Source organism: Staurois parvus, unplaced genomic scaffold (assembly GCF_062004578.1).
Source record: "Staurois parvus isolate SC_StPar_1 unplaced genomic scaffold, SC_StPar_1.0 ptg000415l, whole genome shotgun sequence".
Taxonomy (NCBI): Eukaryota; Metazoa; Chordata; class Amphibia; order Anura; family Ranidae; genus Staurois; species Staurois parvus.
The window spans coordinates 3,183,452-3,205,826 of NW_028318211.1; the positions used below are offsets into that span (position 1 = coordinate 3,183,452).

Genomic DNA, 22,375 nt, shown 5'->3' on the forward strand with positions numbered 1-22,375 from the left:
TATATTTGGTGTCTATTTACTCTACACAATTTCATCTTTTATATTTTTGGGGGAAAAAATGAAGATGTTTGTGTGCATTAAAATTTAATTTTAGTGTATTTTTTTTTTTTTTTTTTACTGAAAATGTAGGGTGTTTTTTTTTTTTTTTTTTTTTTTTTTATTGTCCATTGAGCATGGGAAATCTTTAACCCCCAGGTTCTGGTGCCACCTACTGAAGAATTGGACACTGGCAAACTGGAAAAACTGCAGGCTGGCCCATGGATAACCTCTCCTAAAAGCATACTTTTAGTTTTTTGCTAGTGTTCTAGGAGGATAGATGGATATTTTCTTCTGCTCTTTCTACTGTAAAGACAAACCTATTATATTGGTTGCACTTATTTCTATTTTTATTTAATTCCCGCTCAATAAAGACCCTACCTTGCATTGCTGTTGGAAAGTTCCTCTCCTTCCACCAGTCTTCCAGCATAGCACAACCAACCCCCCCCCCCCTCCCCCTCCCCGGCCTGGTAGGCTGGTCATGCTGCTGAGCAAGGAGTGCTACCGCATTGTCATCAGTTGTTTGGCACCTTTTATTCAGTTTCCACTTACTTACTTTTGCCATGGAAGGGGTTATTGCTGATGCCGTCTGTGGGGTGGAGGGCCACATACATGCCCTCTACTCTATTGCCTACTATTCAGTGAGGAACATCTCTCTGCTGCTGCTCCAGTTACAAAGGGCCACATGGGACATCAATCTTAGAATAATTCTTGCCTGTCTATAGAGCTACTTTAGTCACCTCAGGGCATTCAACCCTCATCTTCACAAGCTGTCCAGGTATTGTGAGTACTTAAGACCTCATCTCCTAACCTGCTCCTATAAGCTGCTATACAGCACCATGACCACAACATGTTTTGATTCTTGACACAGAGGGGATGGGGAAATTGCATTCCTGCTGTACCAGGTGCCCCCAGTTCACTCTCTAATAATGGCTCTGGGGCTGCTTGCAACATGCCTACCTACTGATGGTGCTGATGTCTGGAGGCAGAAACCGTGCTGTTCTCCATCTGTTGTGGCTGAAACCTCTGCCATTTTCAGCGGAGGTCTTTACCATGGTCATGCATGGCTTTATGACCCAAATTACCTAGTCATCTTCTGGCTCAGATCACAGAGCCCATAAGCTCACTCCCATACCCTCTCCTGCGTGTTTTAATTTTGATTTGTCCATGGCCTAAGTAGCTTCTGAGTTGTTCAAATCCTTGACTGATGAGCTTACCCCTGAGTCTTCTGCTATTACTCATAAATTGAAGTAGACTCTTTCAACTCTTATTGATAGAGTGCACACCACTCTTAAAACTCCTAAGGCCACAAACGTTTGCATCCCCTTTTCCAACTTTTTCCAATGCAGAGAGGAAGTGCATGGTATCCATTCTGAGAGTTTGCCATTCATCAAAAATGCTCCATTCCCACAGTGCCTTGTCTTGTTTTAACAAAGGGCTTACTGCACAAATGGAGAATGCACCTGTCTTTAATGACACAACTGATACGTGTTTGGGAGACCTTTTACAGAGATCTGGTTTTACTGGTAGGTCCTGCTCTACACCTGATCCTGGCTGTGACTTTACTTTGTGTAGCTATTTCTGATTGGTCTAAATCCATTAAAAGAGATCTAGTCACTGTTGCGGTTCATCCCTTGCTTTTTGAAAGCATGGAGCAGATGGCTGCTAAATTTTAGCTGTGATGGTTTGCTGGAATTGTGTCTCATCTCTTGCATGTAGCGCATGTCATTGCATATGTTTGGGGCACTTTGGCTTAAGGTGGTATTAAAATAAAAAGCAAACCTTTATTTTATTGCAGTTTACCAATTCTTAGATGTGATAGCTGCATTCTTTTTTTCTTTTATTTTTATCTGGTGATCAGCCAGTAAGTCTGTTCTGTTCTTTTGCAAAAGAACAAGCTTGCCAGCCTGATCGGTTACAGAGAGTTGTGACAAACCAATTACCACTGATAGGGGTGATTACAGTGATCCACTTTTATTGATGTAAATACTTTATTCCAAAAGGAAAAAACGGTTTGTTGTAACTGCTTTTAAAATGTAAGCTGGAGTTTGGCTTCAAAAAGTGTATCTAAATCTGCTAGTATATGTAACACTCACCCTCCCCCAGACTATCAATGCTGCTGTCCAAAGGTGTCCCTTATGCTGCTTCATCCAGAGTGGGGGAATTCTACAGGAGGGAGGTGTTACTAGCCAGATCACCAGGTGAAAACAGAGGGGGAAAGCCTAAAAAAGGAAACTAATGCATCCACAGTCCTCATTTCCTGACTTCTGACCTTCCTGTGTTTCCTCACAAACTAGCAGATCTTCACTTGGCCCACTTAGGTAATGTGGATGAAGATGTCATTGCCCAGTTCCTGTTGCTTTACACTTCCAGGGATTTTATGCCAACCTGTTCACTATTCCCAAGTTGAAAGGGGGCATTTGCCGCATCTTGGGTCCTATGGCTTTGAATGTCTATATTTGAGACCAAAAATTCCAAATTGATTCTAACAGATCTCATAGCCTCCTTCCACCAGGTAGGCTTCCTTGACCCTATGGACATCAAAGATGATTACTTTCTAGTACATCAGCAGTTTATTTGCTTTGTCACAGGGCCTTTACGCTATCAATTTGTGACCCTGTTCTTCAGCATCTCCTCTCTGCATCGCTGATGTTCACCAAGATGCTGGTTTCAGTGTCAGCCCTGTTGCATTCTTGAGGCATGCCCATTGTGAGATACTTGGACAATGTCCTTTTTAAGGTAATAGTTAGCGAGGACTTTGTTGGCTTTAATTGTCCAGATGTAAAAAAAAAACAAAAAACCTTCAGATCTTCTGGTCTCAGATTCAAAGTTTTCAAGCCATCTGACTCTCACTTTGTCTGATTTTCACTCTAGACATCTGCAATTATGGAATAATTCAGTCCTGTCTCTTGACAGTCCAGTTTCAGTTGATGCCAAAGACCAGGGTATCTCTGGATTGGTGGCTCTGTAATTTGGATCTGGGGTTGGGGACATCCAAGGTTCTCATGATGGATGTCAGCCCGCCAGGCTGGGGAGGAGTCTTGGGCATCTTGAAAATGCAGAAGACTTAAAGGAGTCTCATCTCTCGGTGAGTGCTAAGAGTGATTTGACTGGTCCTGTCCAGTGGCTTACATCAACCATTGGGGAGCAAACAAAAGCAAGAGCGGTAGAGTGGATCCTATCCTGAGCAGAATTTCACATTCATCCTTATAAGACATGTATTTTCAGGCATAGACAGTTGGCAGATAGATTTTTCTCAAGTGGCAACACCTAAAACCGGGAGAGTGGTTCCTGCACCTTGAGTTGATACATGACTTATGATGCAGGTGAGGAATGCCAGTTGTAGCCATCCTAGCCCTCCTCTTCAACAACAGACTAAATAGGTTTGTAACTGGGTATAGTCATCCCTTAGTGGAATAAAGGGATGCTCTTGTGGCTCTGGGATTAGTACACCCTGATCTGTGGATTTCCTCTCCTGAAACCTCTTCCTCGTCTGCTCTGCAGAATTGAGGAGGACATTCTGGTGATCCCTATTGCTCTGGACTGTCCTGGGCAAGAGTAGTACCCTGACCTGGTAAGATGTCTGGCAGGCACTCATTTGGGCAGTACCAGATCATCAGGACCTTTTGTCCCAAGGGCCAGTTTGCCTGCCCTCCTGCTTCTTGGTAGCTGGTTAACGGCATGGCTGAGGAACCCTAAGTTTTTTTTTAAAGCACATGGAAATGTCACTCTGTGATTGCTGCAATGCTTAAAGCTAGGAAGTCTACTGCTAAAAGGTCGATCATCATATATGGAAACCATTCTTCACTTGTAAATCTTGAAGCTTCTACCCCAGGAGCTTCTTTGTAGGGGGAATTCTATCCTTCCTGCAGCTGGGTTTGCCTGTCAAAACTATCAAAGGTCTGGTGTCTGCTCTTTCCATTCTGTTTCAGAGACCGTTATCCCTATAACTTTTTGATAAAGACCTTTTTAAAGGTTTCCATGTACACCCGCCCCCCCCATCCCCAGTAGAAACCAGAAATTTCTCTCCCTACTCTCACCCATAATGTATTTTTAGCTTGTAGCCATTACCTCTCTAAGGCAGATGGCCTTATCTTGCAAAGAACCATGTAGGCCTTGCATAGGGAAAAAGGGTTGTTGAGGCCCAAGACTTCCTTGTCCATGCTAGTTTCTGCCTTTTGCTTTAACCAACACATTGCTTTGCCTTCCCTCTCTCCAGCTTTGGTTTATCAAAAGGAAATTGCCTGAATGTGGCGCAGGCTTTGTGAGTCAATCTCTCAGCCGCTGCGTCTTTCAATTAGATTGATTCCTTTTCCTTTTTTGCCATCCCTTATGGGCACTGGAATGGGGCTTCCAGGTTCTTGTTCCATAATTCCTAGGTAGCTGAGACAGATGATCATTCAAGTTTATGGTCGCAGGAATGGGTTCAATTCTTTCATGTTAATATGCACTCTACTAGATCTGTGAGTTTTTCTCAGGCTTTTCAGCCTCAAGCAGTTGTTCCACAAATTTGCAAGGTTGCTGCTTGGTCTTCTGTTCAGAAGTACTTTAAGGTTGATGTTTTGGCCTCATCTGTGTTCAGCTTTGGGCATAAAGTTCTTCAGGCAGCTGTTTGAACTGAAAGTCCTGTGTTCTCTGTTTTTTATTGGGCTTGTTAAAAATTTTTGTATGCACTGTAAAATTTTTTCATTGGGGTTCATTGAGGGCCATGGGTTTCTTCCCTCTTACCATGCTCTTGGTACTGTTTTTCCAGAAAACTGAGGCATGCTGGTAATAAGAGTGGACTGGCCTATGGTTTATTTTTTTGCCAGCTAATCCTACTGTAGATGGCAGTTTAACCCAAAGGTTTTTTTTTTTTCTTTTTTTTAAAACTATTTGAAAAATAGTTGTGCGAGTAGTGTGTGAAATTTTGAACTATGACATCTTTTTACGGGTTCACTGCTTTAAAACAAAATGTCAAGTTTTGTGGGTTTAAGGTAGATTTTGGGCCAATAATACACATTTTAACACGTGCGGGGAAAAGCTAAAATTACTCAGGCAGTGAATGGGTTAAACAGGACAAAGGATTTCCAGAGCACTATGGGTTAACAGACTGCACCACAGAGCTGCTTGCTTTGAGGTCCAAGTTGTCTAACTAAAACTGCAAACTCAGAAATTCATAAGGTATATGCACTCTTTTTTTTGTGAACACCCAGGGCACACTTCAACTGTGTGCCAGCACATTTACCACACACACACACACGGGTTTGTGTATGCGTATGCACATACACCGGTATAACATTTAATATATTAGTTCGGAACTAAAAATCTAAAATAAATTTGATCCAAAGCCGTTTTACTTTTGACATCAGTGACTTGTAGCAATGCAATAAGGTTTCTTCAAAATATGTAACTGGTTCTGCCATCTCCCAGAAGTGCAAGAGTCTCAAATATTTTAAGTCACCAGTCTATACTATATGTGGTAACTACACAGGGGTTAAGTCATTGACATACTACTGTTTACGCAGCAACACCTGTGCCTAGTGGCATGCTATGGCCACCTGGATCTGCACTCACTGCCCGCCTTCGCCGGCTTATTACTGCATACCAGCGCAGCTATAAGCGTGAACAGCTGAAGATTGAAGCTGCTGAACGAGGGGACAAGCGGAAAAAACGATGTGAGGCAGCTTTCAAACTGAAGGAAATTGCACTTCGGGAGAAACAACAGAGGTGAGACTTCAAAAGCAGATGACTTAGTCACATAAAAGTGTGTGTGTGTGTGTTTGTGTGTACACACTATATTGCCAAAAGTATTGGGACGCCTGCCTTTATACGCACATAAAAGTTAATGGCATCCAAGTCTTAGTCCCACCCTTTGCAGCTATAACAGCTTCAACTCTTCTGGGAAGGCTGTCCACAAGGTTTAGGAGTGTGTTTGGGAATGTTTGACCATTCTGCCAGAAGAGCATTTGTGAGGTTAGGCACTGATGTTGGACGAGAAGGCCTGGCTCGCAATCTCTGCTCTAATGCATCCCAAAGGTGTTTTATTGGGTTAAAGTCAGGACCCTGTGCAGGCCAGTCAAGTTCCTCCACCCCAAACTCGCTCATCAATGTCGTTATGGACCTTGACATGTGCACTGGTGTGCAGTCATGTTGGAACAGGAAGGGGCCATCCCCAAACTGTTCCCCCAAAGTTGGGAGCATAAAATTGTACAAAATGTCTTGGTATTCTGATGTCTTATGAGTTCCCTTCACTGGAAGTAAGGGGCCAAGCCCAACCCCACACCATAATCCCCTCTCCACCAAACTTTTCACTTGGCACAATACAGTCAGAAAAGTACCGTTCACCTGGCAACCGCCAAACCCAGACATGTACATCAAATTGCCAGACAGAAACATGATTAGTCACTCCAGAGAACACGTTTCCACTGCTCTAGAGTCCATTGGCGGCGTGCTTTACACCACTGCATCCTATGCTTTGCATTGCACTTGGTGATGTAAGGCTTGGATGCAGCTGCTCACCCATGGAAACACATTCCATGAAGCTCTCTATGCACTGGTGTGCTAATCTGAAGGCCACATGAAGTTTGGAGGTCTTTAGCTATTGACTCTGCAGACAGTTGGCAACTTCTGCACACTGCGCTTACCCTGCTTTCATTGTACATAGCCTACTACTTCATAGCTGAGTTGCCATTGTTCCCAATTGCTTCCACTTTGTTATAATACCACTAACAGTTGACCGTGGAATATTTAGTAGTAAGAAAATTTCATGGATGGACTTATTGCACAGGTGACAACCTATCACGGTACCACGCTTAAATTCACTGAGCTCCTGAGAGCGATCCATTCTTTCACAAATGTTTGTAGAAGCAGTCTGCATGCCTAGGTGCTTGATTGTATACACCTGTGGCCATGGAGGTGATCTGAACACCTGAATGCGATGATTAGGTAGGTGTGAAGAAATGCTTTAAAGTGGGAATTGAATGCTGTCAAAAACAATTATGTTAATCAAAGCTTTCACCAGCTAAAGGGTTCTTTAAATGTTGACCAGTCAACAACCAAAATGCGTCAAAAATGCTTAAACGCTGGTCTTAAAAACAGGGACTCCCTAGAAGTCTCTCCACACCCAGGGTGTACCTCAGATATGCTCTGGATCTACTTCTAGCGAGTTCCTGTTTAGCTGGTGGTAGCTGGGTTTCCTTTGTTTTAACAGCTTTGGCTCACTTCCCTTCACAAATGCATTGCATGCCCATCTCTCAGTGACTCTAGAGATTTTAATGTGCTCTCTAAACTCCTGAAGAAGCGGTGACAGACCATGAAACCTGTATAGACATGAAGCTTCGCTGTCCGTGCGTTATCCCTCCTCGTTTTCAGCATACTGACTGAACCTACTATCTTCATCTTGTGATCAGCAATCATACTGAGAAAGGCAACCTTTGGAAGCAGATATGCATATTTTGGGTGTTTTTAACTTATTTGAATTTTGTATCCATAAAGATATTTATGTATGAATTAACTATTGGATTATGTGTAATCTGATGGTACCAAAAAAATCCGCCAACTCTCCCTCCTCCTTTTTTACGTGCTTTGGAATTGATAGGATGAAGGTACCACTCTATTGTTCTGCACTCAACTTGGAATATTTTTGTATAACAATGTAGTTACATTGTTAGCATCCCCTTTTATTTTTTAAGTTTGTTGCATGTTATTTTTTGTCTAACAGGTGGACTCGTCGAGAGGCTTGTGATTTCTTCCGTGTTCTCTCTAGTTTTGGGGTTGAGTATGACCCTGACACGCAGCTTTATGACTGGCAGAGATTTCGTAGTTTGGCTAGGTTGGACAAGAAAACTGATGAGTCACTACTTAAATATTTTCATGGTTTTGTGGCAATGTGTCGGCAAGTTTGTCGTTTACCACCAGTCGCAGGAGATGGTGAGATATGCTTTTTAGTTGGGTGTCTTTTTTTTCTTTTTTTTTCCTTATTGTTGATTTAGTTATTTATGTTTACATGTTTTTTTTTTTTTTAACCACATACAGAGTCTCCAGATCCATCTCTGTTCATTGAACCTATTTCAGAAGAACGGGCATCAAGAGCTTTGTTTCGCCTTGACCTCCTGCGTAGGGTTCGCGAGCAAGTTCTGTGTCATCCTTTGCTTCCTGCACGATTGTCTTTGTGTCGGCCGGACCCTGAATTACCTGATTGGTGGGAGAGTGGCCGTCATGATAAAGAACTTCTTGAAGGGGCAGCTCGATATGGACTGAGCCGCACAGACCTTACACTAATGCCTGACCCTTCATTTTCTTTCCTAAGATGCCGACTTAGCTATCTCCAATCTAGAGGCATGTCAAATACCTCCCGCCCATCCACTCCCTCCACTGTCCACCCTCTGCCTACAACAGAACTTCAAGCCCCTCATATTATTTCGCTCTCTTCATCTGTCAGTTCCTCTCCAGCTCCACGACGATCTTCTTGTTCTTCAGCATCCTCTTCATCCAACTCAGATGATTCATCTGATGAAAGCAATGGAAGCAAAACGGCTAATGTGAATGGTGAGCATTTTGGAAGATTCATAATCTAGTATTTTCTTTTTCAGCAGGGGGAGGAAAGGCATTGGGTAATTTTCATCACCCCAAGGAGGCACGATAGTGGTGACAAGTTAAATCCTCATCTAACACCTCTGCTCTGTCATTTGCCTACATTTATTTTATTTACTCTTGCCATATACCGGATCATTTTTATATTGTAATTTTGTTTTTAGAAATTGTCTTGCAGATCTATTAATGGATTAAATCAAGATAAGAAAAATACTAGTATTGGCACGCCAGTGTATCTAATAAATTACTTTAAAAAGTTTTGGTTCTTTGTTGACACTTTTTTTTTTTTTTTTTTTTTATATTACAACATTAATTTTATGGACATCTTTGCTTATTATTTCTTAGCAGGTTTACCACACTCTCGGTTACTTGATGAGGAAAATCGATTATCCCTCACAGACTCTCCAGCAGACCTAAAATCGGAGGACAGTGCCCAAGCAGTTGTGGAGAATCCACATAGTGCAGATTGGCCAAAGGTAAGTCACAGACCACAAATAAGTTTTTTGAAAAGCACAAGCCTGTACCTGCAAATGAAGTTTAGAGATACTGTGATTACAAACTGCTAAATAAAGCTAAAATTTTATAGGATCGTGTTCTCCTCTGTCGAATCGAGCAAGTCTGTAATGCTGTGTTGACTGGCAAATGGGGTTCACCAAGGAGAATTTCAGACCCACCAAGCGACAGCCCTGACAGTATGTCCCCAACCCCTGAGGAACAGAGCCCTGCTACCTTTACACAGATACGGCCTGTCTCTGATCCAAAGGAATTTACAGTCCAAATCAAGAGTGTAAGTTGTATTATAGTATACTTTTTAGTTTCTTCTAAAGTCATAAATAATTTTTTTCATCAAGCTATAGGTGTGTTTCGACAGTTCACCTCACTTCATTCTTATTGATAATTGTGTGAGCCTGAATCATCTACCGCAGGCTCTCTTTTGATTCTTGCATACAGAAAGCCTGGTGGAGGGTTAGGGAGTCAGTTCAGTTCAAAGATGTTTTACACAGCCACTAATCGAATTCTAGTTTTCCTTGGAAGTTTGAATGTGGTTGGTGAAGCAAAGAGAAGAGTGTAAACAGGACTCTTATAACTTAATGAAATTAAAGTAGATTGCGTGAGTGTTCTGATTTCAGCACTGCTGCAGCATTTGCTGAATATTAGTTGCTTATATTTGTCACTTATTGCAGGAAATTTTGTCTTTTAATACATTTGGGGGTAAATTTACTAAAACTGGAGAGTGCAAAATCAGGAGGTGCTCTGCATGGCAGCCAATCTTTTTCTAACTTCAGATTGTTCAATTAAGCTTAGACAATAAAACCTTGAAGCTGACTGGTTTCTATGCACAGCTGCGTCAGATTTAATAACTCAGTTTTAGTTTTACAGTTTTAGTAAATCAACCCTTTTAGTATTATACTCAACAATGAGAATACTCCTGAATAACAGTGAGGGCTCCACGCCTGCAAATCTTATGGCCTCATCAAAGTGGTTGTAAAGGCAAGACATTTTTTACCTCAGCCACTTGCTGCCAGGCAGCATGGGCAGGCTGGATCACGTATATGTACATCATCAGCCTGTTCCACAGCGAGCCTCTCCTGCGATTTACTGTGTGCACCAGACCCAGCGGATTGCGGCTCCCTGTACCTTTTGAGCTGCCCGTGGATCATGTGATCACAATGTCATCAAACTTATGAATGAATGTCATTCATAACAGCTCTGCTTTCTATAGAGTAATGCTGTGATTGATCCACAGCTATCACATGGTTTATGGGCCAATCACAGCACCCTGTAGCATGTAATTAGCTGTAGCCAATCACAGATTACTAGTAATCTTTCTTGTAAGTAATCAAAGTGTAAAAAAAACACTCCTCCCCCTCCATGAGTAGCAGTGTTACTATAGTGAAACTGAACTACTCCGATGAAAGTATGTAAGAAAAAAAAAATAGCAAAAATAGAGGATAAAGTAAAATAAATAAGTGTAAAAATTATAAATAAAATAATTTTTTATGCATTTAACATACTGTCACCAGTCAGTGTCCCTGATCACCGCCACACCAGTCATATAATGACTCTGTACTGCACTGGTAACAGTATGGGGAAAAACCTTTCAATTCATTTTCAAAAAAGTGCCAATAAAATAAAAACTTCAAAACGTCACCATGCCTCTTATTATATACCTCAGCAGGGGTGCACAATTTATATCGCCCTTGCCCGAGATGTAAAGTTCTGGTCGCCAGGCAGGTGGATTTGTTTTTTTTGTTTAGTCTTGCTGCGGGCAAGCAGGTTTCTTTCCTTTTTTTTTGCCTCATTCGGGTCGGCGCCTCATTTACTCATTCAGCAAATGCGCTTCTGCTGAGCATTAAGAGAGCCCAACAAGCACCAAATCGGTGATCAGCACATTGCAAGGTCTCTCACCTCTCTGCTAGTCCCCAGGTGCGGTGATGGCATTGGGCAGGGAGGTGAGGAGGAGACAGTGCAATGTTAACATCCTTAAAAGTTTAAGTCGCCATGAAGTCCCTTTTTGTTTTTTAAAGCCCCAGACATTCCTCAGATTTAAATATGGCTTTGTTAGAATTTGTTTTTATTTTTTTTTTATCTATCAGGACAAGTAGATTGTCATGAGGGACAAGTAGATTGGGAGCCTGATTTAGTCCCTGGACAAGTAGTTTTAAAAAAAAAAACTTCCCACACCACTGCTCAGACTTTCTACAAAGGGGTCATTTGGAGGTGTATGTACTGTCCTGGTATTTTAACGGCCTCAAGAAATGCTGTAGGCTGTTAGGATCAGAACTGATCAATTTTCAAATATACATACTATAGTAGACTCTATAACGTTCACACAAACCAATTAATATACACTTATTGGGATTTTATTTTTACCAGACATGTAGCAGAATCCATTTTTGGCTGCCTTTTTTATTGATTTTTTTTATATCCAGTGGTGATAAAACCAAAATAAAGCTCTGTGTAATTTACTTTCAGTAACCACACAATTGCCAGTTAAAGTAGCGCAGTGCTCAATAGCAAAAAATTATCTAGTCCTGAACTGGGGGAAAACCTTCCGGAGGTCAAGTAGTTGAATAAGTTAAACCCAGCATTTCATATTCCTAATATGTGCCTGTTGTACCATGTGCTTGTATGAAAATGTATCCTGTTCTTTCTTGACTTCCTTTGTGTGAAATACCTAGAGTTTCTGCCAGTCACTCTGCTTTCCTAATAAAAACTGACCACCAGGCTGGAGAGCACAGTGTGGTTAGTTTTCGAACTGTGCTGGGATCTGAACTTGCTCTCCTCCAAAGATCAGCTTGTGCTGTCATGCCCCCACTGCACAGTCATTCACTGGGAAGACCAATGTTCTGCAGTTTTTCCTTCCCCAGCTCTCTAAGATCCTTTTGTGCAGCTGAGAACAAAGATTGTGATCACTTATAAAAAAGGGAAAAAGTTATTTTATAGTGTTGTGTTTTTTTTTTTTTGTTTTTTTTTTATATGTGTACATAAATGTTTTGCCTTTCTTTTCTGTTTTAAGCTGAATAGGTTGTTTTACAAGGTAAAGGTTTGCATATACCTTAATGCATTCCATGCATTAAACTAAAATATGTCCCAGTATTTGTATCACCCCAAATATTTTAGGTGTCAGCAACAGCCTATGGATCCTGCTGTTGTCGTCAAATTCTGTGGGGAGGGGGCGGGGCTGAGCCACACGGTGTTTGTCTATGGACATACACAACCTGGCTCAGAAGCAAGCATGCATTTGTGCCACCATAGGAAGCAGCTTGCTACAGTGGCACACACAGAAGAGGAGCAGCCAAGAGCATCCCAGCAGAGTGGATTCAGGGCTGCTCTGTGGAATATCATTGCACAGAGCAGGTAAGTATAACTTGTTTCTTATTCTAGCAAAAAATAAAAATACAATTTAGCCTTTACAACTGCAATATTTTGTTATGTGTCTTCTATGAATGAAATGTAATCTCTTATGAATGAAATGTAATTTCCTCTGTTTGTCGTAGGAGGAAGGGCTAAAGATAAAATTTCAGAAACACAAACTCCTAGGTAATGGAGCAGTAGAATCTGTACAGCATGTACATAGGAAGAAGAGTAAGAAGAAATTGGTCCAGGTGAGCTTGTTCAGTGCTGAGGATCATTTTTCTGATTGCATTTATAAAACTGCAATAAACAGCTAGCAAGATACAATTATATTTAAAAAGTTCAAGTTGAGGCATTCCTATGAGCACTAATGTGCTGTTTGCAGGAATGTTTCCTTTTTGTAGATCAGCATGTGTTTCCCGTGTATTGGATACGGTTCACTTCACTAAACCCAGATTTATGCATTATTGCTCAAGTGTTACCAGCTCTTCCTGTTATTTTGTTAAAGATTTAAAGTCACAACATATACTTTTATTTTATAACATCAGTATTGCATTAGTAATAAAAACCATAGTTAATTTTGACAGTCCAATGTAACTTTGAGAACAAAGGATGTCCGATCGGCTGCACTCCAAACAGTCCACTTTATTGAACCAAGATAAAACCAATACAGACAGTGGAAATGCAGTGGGGGACTTGGAAGGTAAACACATTTCATGCTAAAGACAGCGCTTATTCATTACCCAGTGGACCCATGTACAAAGTGTTGGTTTTAAGCACCAGCAACAGCTGTTCCTCCTAATCAACACTGGGTCCACCTCCTGCTACACCAAACCGATTTAAAGGTAAAGACCGTTCTGCAACTAACAATTTTAACATCCCCAAAGTGCAACGCATAAGATCCAATGCACCAGCCACAGGATATGTGCAAGAATTCCTGCGTCGCACAATGGAGATGGCAAAAATAAATATGAAAATAAAGTTGTAAACAATGTATGGGAAGAAGAAACAAAACAACATACCATGAAGAAAACACCACATCATGTATATTGGATCCATCCCAAATTAGATATACAAATTATAAAAATAGATATGCCTCAGATCTATAAAGTGTCTGTCCTATCTTCACCCTCCCAGATATGATAAAGACCAAAAAGGCCAATAAGGCGCTGGAACGGGCAGAGACAGAAAATAATTAAAAAAGATCAGCACCAAATAAACGCATGTAGTCAAACGTATATATTCAATAAGCTGGTAAAACATAACCAGATCAGAAAGGGATGGGGCCATGGCTGGGCAAGGAAGTCACTCATAAAAATGGGTAAGATCCCATTCAAAATTCAAACCATTAGGAATACGTGTATATACCGTATTTTTCGCTCCATAAGACGCACTTGACCATAAGACGCACCTAGGTTTTAGAAGTGAAAAACAAGAAAAAAAAAATATTATGAACCAATGGACTGCAGACACAGTACAGGGGATGACCAGAGACTGTGGACACAATACAGGAGATGATCAGAGACTGCAGACACAGTACAGGAGATGACCAGAGACTGCGGACACAGTACAGGAGATGACCAAAGACTGCGGACACAGTACAGGAGATGACCAGAGACTGCGGACACAGTACAGGAGATGACCAGAGACTGCGGACACAGTACAGGAGATGACCAGAGACTGCGGACACAGTACAGGAGATGACCAGAGACTGCGGACACAGTACAGGAGATGACCAGAGACTGCGGACACAGTACAGGAGATGACCAGAGACTGCGGACACAGTACAGGAGATGACCAGAGACTGCGGACACAGTACAGGAGATGACCAGAGACTGCGGACACAGTACAGGGAATGACCAGAGACTGCGGACACAGTACAGGGAATGACCAGAGACTGCGGACACAGTACAGGGAATGACCAGAGACTGCGGACACAGTACAGGGAATGACCAGAGACTGCGGACACAGTACAGGGAATGACCAGAGACTGCGGACACAGTACAGGGAATGACCAGAGACTGCGGACACAGTACAGGGAATGACCAGAGACTGCGGACACAGTACAGGGAATGACCAGAGACTGCGGACACAGTACAGGGAATGACCAGAGACTGCGGACACAGTACAGGGAATGACCAGAGACTGCGGACACAGTACAGGGAATGACCAGAGACTGCGGACAGTGCAGGGAATGACCAGAGACTGCTGACCTTTGGGGAGGGAGGGGGAGCGGGTACCTGAATCTGACAGGTATCCGCTCCCACTCCCGTGGAGTTGTCCTTCCCTCTTCTTCCCGGGCCGGCTTCTGTGACAGCCGGGTGCCCGCTGCGCATGTGCGAGAAGCGCTGCGCTTTGTGAATGGCCCGGCGCCTTCTGGGACCTGTCATGTGTCCCAGAAGACAACGGATCATTCACAAAGCGCAGCACATGCGCAGTGGGCACCCGGCTGTCACAGAAGCCAGCGCGGGAAGACTGTGCAACGCTGGAGCGAGGAACAGGTAAGGCTCTGCAGGAGACAACAGCTGAGCAGCCGGCCCGGTATTCTGACATGGTGGCCGCAAAAATACCGGACCGGCCGCTTTATATTCGCTCCATAAGACGCACTGACCTTTTCCCCCATTTTTTGGGGGGGAAAAAAGTGCGTCTTATGGAGCGAAAAATACGGTAAATAAAAATCCAAAAGACTTCACATTTGCACAGCAATCTAAAGCCATCTCCACCCCTAGGAGACCTGTCCACCCTCTAAATGCCCTGTATGCTCAAAGCACTAAGGTCACCTCCATGAGCACGGTTAAAATGATTAGAGACATTGGTAGAGTGATTCTTTTGTATGTCATAAACATGATCATGGAAGCGATCTTGTAGCCTCCTAGTCATCCTACCAACGGATTGTACTTGACAACTTCTACAGGTGATCAAATATATTAGATGCTTTGTATTACAGTTAATAAAGTTCTTGATCCTGTAAACCTTGCCACTAACTGTGGATCTAAATTCCTCCTCTTTCTTAATACAAGATCAACAGGGACAGCCATCTATACCACACCTATAGTTGTCCTTAAAACTCAGCCATGTTCTCTGAGTTTTTCTAGAGGAGAGCTAGAGACAGAATATCGCCCAAAGTTGGTGTACGTCAGGAAACCATTTTAGTACCGTGGGACAAGATTTGTGCAAATATGTCATCACAGAAGTATTTGAAGATGGCGCTCAATGATCCTTTTAATCCTCCCAAACTCTAGGCTGAAAGCCGTGGAGAAAACTGGTGGTCCCTGCCTTGAACTACACCTCTCCTCTCCTTTTGTTATTAATAAGTTGTTCATGTCAGTATTGTTAGCTATACCCACAGCACAATCTATCACGGGCACCGAATAACCTCTCTAAAAAGCAATCCCCCATGTGTGTCATCTCTCTGTTGAAATCTTCATCCTTATAAATCCTACGCAATCGTAGGAACTGTCCCACAGAAATCCCTCTAATTGTGTGTTTGTGATGTCCTGAGTCAGCTCTTAAAATTTTATTGCCTGATAAGGGTTTCCTATACAAACTGGTGACAATTGCACCCTCACAACCCCTCAATGTGACTTCCAAGAAATTAATGCTGTGATCGCTCATCTGTCTAGTGAAGCTGAGGTTAAGTTCATTGTCGTTGAGATACAATAAAAAAACTTCCAAATCCCCAAACTCTCCGGAACAAAAGAAGATCAAATCATCTATGTAGCACCTAAAAAATTGGATGTAGGGATGGGACGGAATGCGTTGTTAGGTCCAAATATCTTCACCCTCTCCCACCAACCCATGTAGAGGTTTGTGAGAGAGGGCGAAAACCTGGCATCCAACGCCTCCCCACATCGTTGGAGGTAAAAAATAACACTATCAAAAGAAAAGTAGTTGTGTGATAATAGGTATTCAAGACATTCCAAAATGAATTTCCTCTGCATGCGGGAATATAGTCCACTCAAACCTATAAAGAAGGAAACAGCCCTAAGTCCCAAAGTATGGGGTATGGATGAATATAGGTTCGCCACATCACATGTGACCCACTATCTCCATCCCTCCATTTAACCTCCCAACACAGGTTCAACAAATGGTTGGTATCACGAAGGTAGCTGTGGAGTCCCACCACTATAGGTTGTATTTGGAAATTCAACCTTTGTCCAACCCTTCAGGGACCCAATACCGACTACAATGGGTCTACCCGTTAAGGGGTCCAACCCCTTATGTGTCTTGGGTAGATGGTAAAATATCAGGACAACAGGAGACTCTGGAACCAGTGCTGCACTTTTCACATTAGGATAGAACACCCAATCGAACACCCTTCTGGATCAGTGAAGTGAGAACACATTTATACTCTTTGGTAGGATCCCTTCTCCGTTTAAGGTAAGTAGTCTCATCTGACAGCTGTCTAAGAGCCTCACGTCTTTGTGTCGGCGTCCTGGACAACAACCAAGCCCCTTTTATCTGAATTTTTAATAACGAGAATCATCCTCACTTAGTATCCTAAGAGAATGTTTCTCAATGGGGCTAAGATTGTCCATCGGGGCAGCAACACCAGATGTGGTATGCATGGCCAATCTGGTTAACTTTTGCTCAACCATTTTTTTTTTTTTAAAGCGATCCATTTCCTTGCCCCTAGCATGAATGGGATAAAAATCTGACCTATATCTTAGAGACAGGGACCAAAGATCCCTGTTCATCCTCCTCAAGACGAGATTCCATAGCTAAATCTGCCAAATCACAGATAATACATTGGTCCAAAAAGTTATTTGTTTAGACCTCTTGTACAAAATTCCTTTCAATGTTCTCTCCATTTATGCTCTCACCAAAAAAGTGTTTACGCAGGGTCAAAGAGCGGGCAAACCTATTCAAATCTAAAATAGTATCAAAAAAGATTGAATATGGGCAGCACAGTGGCTAAATGGTTAGCACTTCCGCCTGGCAGTACTAGGGTTGTTGGTTTGAATCCCTGCCACGGCACCACCTGCCTGGAGTTTGCATGTTCTCCATGTGCCTGTGTGGGTTTCCTCCGGGTACTCCAGTTTCCTCCCACACTCCAAAGACATGCTGGTAGGTTAATTGGCCCTAGTATATGTATGTATGAATGTAAGTTAGGGACCTTAGATTGTACGCCCCTTGGGGGCAGGGACTGATGTGAATGTACAATATATATGTAAAGCGCTGCGTAAATTGACAGCGCTATACAAGTACCTGAAATAAATAAATGACGTGTAGGGCAAAAATTGAGACCCTTAGACAGGAAAGATATATATCATCACAGAACAAAGTCCTTTTGGACAATTTCAAAATGTTACCTATTGTTTTGACGTCTGTTTCCTCAATGAGTAGCAGTCCAGACCTCCACTTTCTTTTTTTTTTCTTCGCCCCCCACCCCCCTTGGGTTTTCCTGCGTTTTTTTCTTTTTTTTTGTTCTTCTTTGTGCTTTTTCTTTTTGCTCACTTCCATATCATTTAAATGGCTAGAACCAGGTGTGGCACTTTCATCCACCTCTAAAGAGGAATCCACCCCCGACGCTGCTAAAGTTTTATCCAAATTATCATTCTCAGACTCGGAAAAATGAACTCTCCTGATCATACCAACAGCGTTTCCCTTCTTTTTATTATTGATTCTTGGATGTTGAGATCTCTTCCATACATACACCTCACAGGACTCATAATCAAACTTATCCTAAAGCAGTTTCTGCTTATTAGCGGTCACCTCCTTTTTTCCATTTTGTCCAACCTCTCAATTTATTATCCAGACTTTTAAACATCAGGTAACTCCTAAATGGTGTTATCTCCTTTTTGTATTACCACAATTTCATCGTTTTGCTCTATTGAGTTCCTATGTTTTAGATTCCACAATGATTTGCATCTACTCATGTAAGGCTGCAGACAGTGTGTCAGTCCATTTCTTTTTCAATTCATCTGTGGCCAGTTCAAAAGTAGGGAATTTTTTCTTATGTGGCGTCTGCGAGGAATCCGATCCACTGCTAAATATTCAATCAAGGTACTTTTATCCCAATAGTATTTCATCTCCTTAATCATGCATCGCTTTAGTTTATGAAACAAAAACTTTAGAGTCCCCATATTTTCATCAGCTGTAGACTGTAATACACATTCGGTACTAGATCTTAAAGGATCTGCCATTATAGCTCTGAGTGTATGGCTATATCTTTCCCCCACTGTAACATCACTGCTGTTGGTGGTCATCATAACATCAAATCGTGGAACCGGAGTATGTGCAATAAACACAGTTCATATACACTTGGTCACGGAAAAAAATCACTCACCGAGCCAGCGTACATGAATCCGGACATTCACAAATATATGTTTATCACTGCTCAAGGTAGAGAGACTCCCAATCTCCAAGCGCAACTCCTGTAGGTGCTAGCCCAGCTCATGTGCTGCATAGATGAGAACAAAGGCGGTCCAATTGGCTGCACTCCAAACAGTCCACTTTATTGAACCAAGATAAAACCAGTACAGACAGTGGAAATACAGTGGGGGACTTGCAGGTGAATGCGCTTTTCTCTAAAAACAAAAAAGAGATTAGAGTAGTAGAGTGTCAAAATCCAAGGACAGATTGAAAAAGAGTACGAAGTGGAGTAGTTTCTTTTTTTATGCACTAAATTATATATTCACTAATGGTTTTGTCTTTCTCAGATGGAATTGGATATGGACGCTCGAATTCCAGTTGTGAATCAGAGGGATGGCACTGTGCTACTTGGGGAGGAAGCCCCCAAGCGCTGCCAACTACATGAGTGGTTACACAGGCATCCTGACTTTATTGTGGATCCACGATTTATAGCGGTATGTGAAAATGAAAACTGTGCTTGTATCAAAATATACCAGAATGTATTGCAGTTCTGATGTGCAAGGACAAAGGGAACATGTTGCACGATTCACATGTTACATTGCCAGTATAGCATCTATAGCAGCATAGCTGTGGAAATTCCAGTATATATACCATAGTTTGCAGACGCTATAATGTTTGCACAAACCAGTTAACCACTTTCCCTCCTGTGGATTTACTCCCCTTCCTGACCAGGCCATTTTTTGTGTTAGGGCGCTGCGTTACTTTAATTGACAATTGCGCAGTCATGCAATGCTGCACCCAAATTAAATTTACGACCTTTTTTCCCCACTAATTCCGCTTTCTTTCGGTGGTATTTGATCGCCTGTGCAGTTTTAATTTTTTGTGCTATTAAAAATAGAAAAAAAAAAAACCTACAATTTTGAGGAAAAAAAACAGTATTTTTTAGCTTTTTGTTATTTAAACATGTCCGACCGGGACCCAGTGATTGACAGCCGCAAATGGCGGCACGGGTAGGGCATGTGCGCGGCTTGTGTGCCCCCAACCCGGAAATGCAAAATCGTGTGTATATGTGTATGTAATATACAGATGAAACTCGAAAAATTAGAATTTCATGCAAAAGTTTATTTCATTAATGCAACTTAAAAGGTGAAACTAATATGAGATAGACTCATTACATGGAAAGCAAGATAGTTCAAGCCGTGATTTGTCATAATTGTGATGATTATGGCTTACAGCTCATGAAAACCCCAAATCCACAATCTCAGAAAATTAGAAATATTACATACAATCAATAAAACAAGGATTGTACATAGAACAATATCGGACCTCTGAAAAGTATAAGCATGCATATGTACTCAGTACTTGGTTTGGGCCCCTTTTGCAGCTATTACTGCCTCAATGCAGCGTGTCATGGAAGCTATCAGCCTGTGGCACTGCTGAGGTGTTATGGAAGACCAGGATGCTTCAATAGCGGCCTTCAGCTCTTCTGCATTGTTCGGTCTCATATCTCTCATCTTTCTCTTGGCAATGCCCCATAGATTCTCTATGGGGTTCAGCTCAGGCGAGTTTGCTAGCCAATCAAGCACAGTAATCCCATGGTCATTGAACCAGGTTTTGGTGCTTTTGGCAGTGTGGGCAGGTGCCAAGTCCTGCTGGAAAATGAAGTCAGCATCCCCATAAAGCTTGTCTGCGGAAGGAAGCATGAAGTGCTCCAAAATCTCCTGGTAGACGGCACAGTGGACCAACACCAGCAGATGACATGGCTCCCCAAATCAACTCAGACTGTAGAAACTTCACACTGGACTTCAAGCATCTTGCAGTGTGTGCCTTTCCATTCTTCCTCCATACTCTGGGTCCTTGGTTTCCAAATGAGATGCAAAAGTTGCTCTCATCAGAAAAGAGGACTTTGGACCACTGAGCAACAAACCAGGTCTGTTTTTCTTTAGCCCAGGTAAGACGCTTCTGACTTTGTTGTTCAGGAGCGACTTGACAAGAGGAATAGGACATTTGAAGACCATGTCCAGGATCCGTGTGTGTGTGTGTGTGTGTGTGTGTGTGTGTGTGTGTGTTGGCTCTTGATGCACTGACTCCAGCCTCAGTCCACTCCTTGTGAAAGTCCCCAACACTTTTGAATGGCCTTTTTCTGACAATCTTCTCCAGGCTGCGGTCATCCCTGCTGCTTGTGCAACTTTTTTCTTCCACACTTTTCCCTTCCACATAACTTTCTATTAATGTGCTTTGATACAGCACTTTGGGAACATCCAACTTTGCAATTACCTTTTAAGGCTTTCCCTCCTTATGGAGGGTGTTCATGAGCTGTAAGCCATAATCATCACAATTATGACAAATCACAGCTTGAACTATCTTGCTTTGCATGTAATGAGTCTATCTCATATATTAGTTTCACCTTTTAAGTTGCATTACTGAAATAAATGAACTTTTGCACGATATTGTAATTTTTTGAGTTTCACCTGTATATGCAGTTAATATACACTTATTTGGTTTTTTTTTTTAGTTTTACCAAAGGCATGTAGCAGAATATATTGACCTAAATTTATGAAGAAATAGATTTTTTGATATTTTTTTTATTGGATATGTTTTATCAAAGAAAATAGAAATATATATATCTATATATCTATATATATATATATATATCTATATATATATATATATCTATATATATATATATATATATATCTATATATATATATCTATATATATATATATATATATATATATATATATATATATATATATATATATATATCTATATCTATATATATATATAGATATATAGATATATATATATATATATATTTCCAAATATTTAATTCACTTTTAATTTTTATAATAAAAAAAATAAAGAACCCAGTTGTGATCAAATAGCACCAAAAAGAAAGCTCTATTTGTACCCAAATGAAATTTATATCGTTTTCACACAGTGTTGCAGTGCATGGATAGCAAATAATGCTCTGGTTATGAAGGGAGTAAAACTTTTTGCAGCTCAAGTGGTTAAAGTGTACGTAGACTGTCCATTCATAACTCTTGTGAGCTGATAACGTCATGTACTTCCCACCTATGAACTTTTTATTAGCATTATTCCCTATGATCTCCATGGGCTTCAAAACACCTTCCACTGGCATAAATTGTGTGAGGTGTTATATAGTCCTAACAAACTCCCTGTCCTAGGGTCACAAAAACGCTGTTCAGTACAGTTGTCGAACTTGACAGGAACTGAATTATAGGCATGATTACCAGGTTAAGATAAAGAAAACGGTGGGTAGTCACCACATTTGAGGACAGGTAAGCTCCAATACTATCAAGTTTTCTCTTGGGTTTAGATATGCTTAAATTATGTTCTTTGTCTTTATTTTGTTTTAAAGAAAACACACAAGCCCTGCAGAAATCTGCATGACAAATGTGTTTGTAAAAGCCAAAACAAAAAAATTCACAATAAGAGCACAAAGAGGTTCCAAAGAAATTCTCAACAACCATCCTCCTTTGAGGGCTCATTCACACTGCCTGCACGCTAAGAATTCCCTTTCAGTGTGCAGCAGTTGTCCATTTTGGGTTGCAGAGTGGCACCTTAGGA

General features: G+C 41.5%; 1 protein-coding gene across 4 annotated transcripts in view; it reads left to right on the forward strand.

Moving 5' to 3' along the window:
* The window catches only part of CHD8 (chromodomain helicase DNA binding protein 8), a 133,984-nt gene that overhangs the window by 103,293 nt on the left and 8,316 nt on the right, over positions 1-22,375 (forward strand). For 3 of the 4 annotated variants that reach the window (XM_089687042.1, XM_089687044.1, XM_089687043.1), the window contains exons 30-36: positions 5,544-5,745; positions 7,739-7,947; positions 8,053-8,565; positions 8,956-9,086; positions 9,197-9,397; positions 12,612-12,719; positions 19,131-19,277. In XM_089687042.1, coding sequence (XP_089543168.1) covers positions 5,544-5,745; positions 7,739-7,947; positions 8,053-8,565; positions 8,956-9,086; positions 9,197-9,397; positions 12,612-12,719; positions 19,131-19,277 — 1,511 coding nt within the window. The remainder of the gene's footprint in view (positions 1-5,543; positions 5,746-7,738; positions 7,948-8,052; positions 8,566-8,955; positions 9,087-9,196; positions 9,398-12,611; positions 12,720-19,130; positions 19,278-22,375) is intronic. The other variant, XM_089687046.1, reaches the window with a different exon arrangement.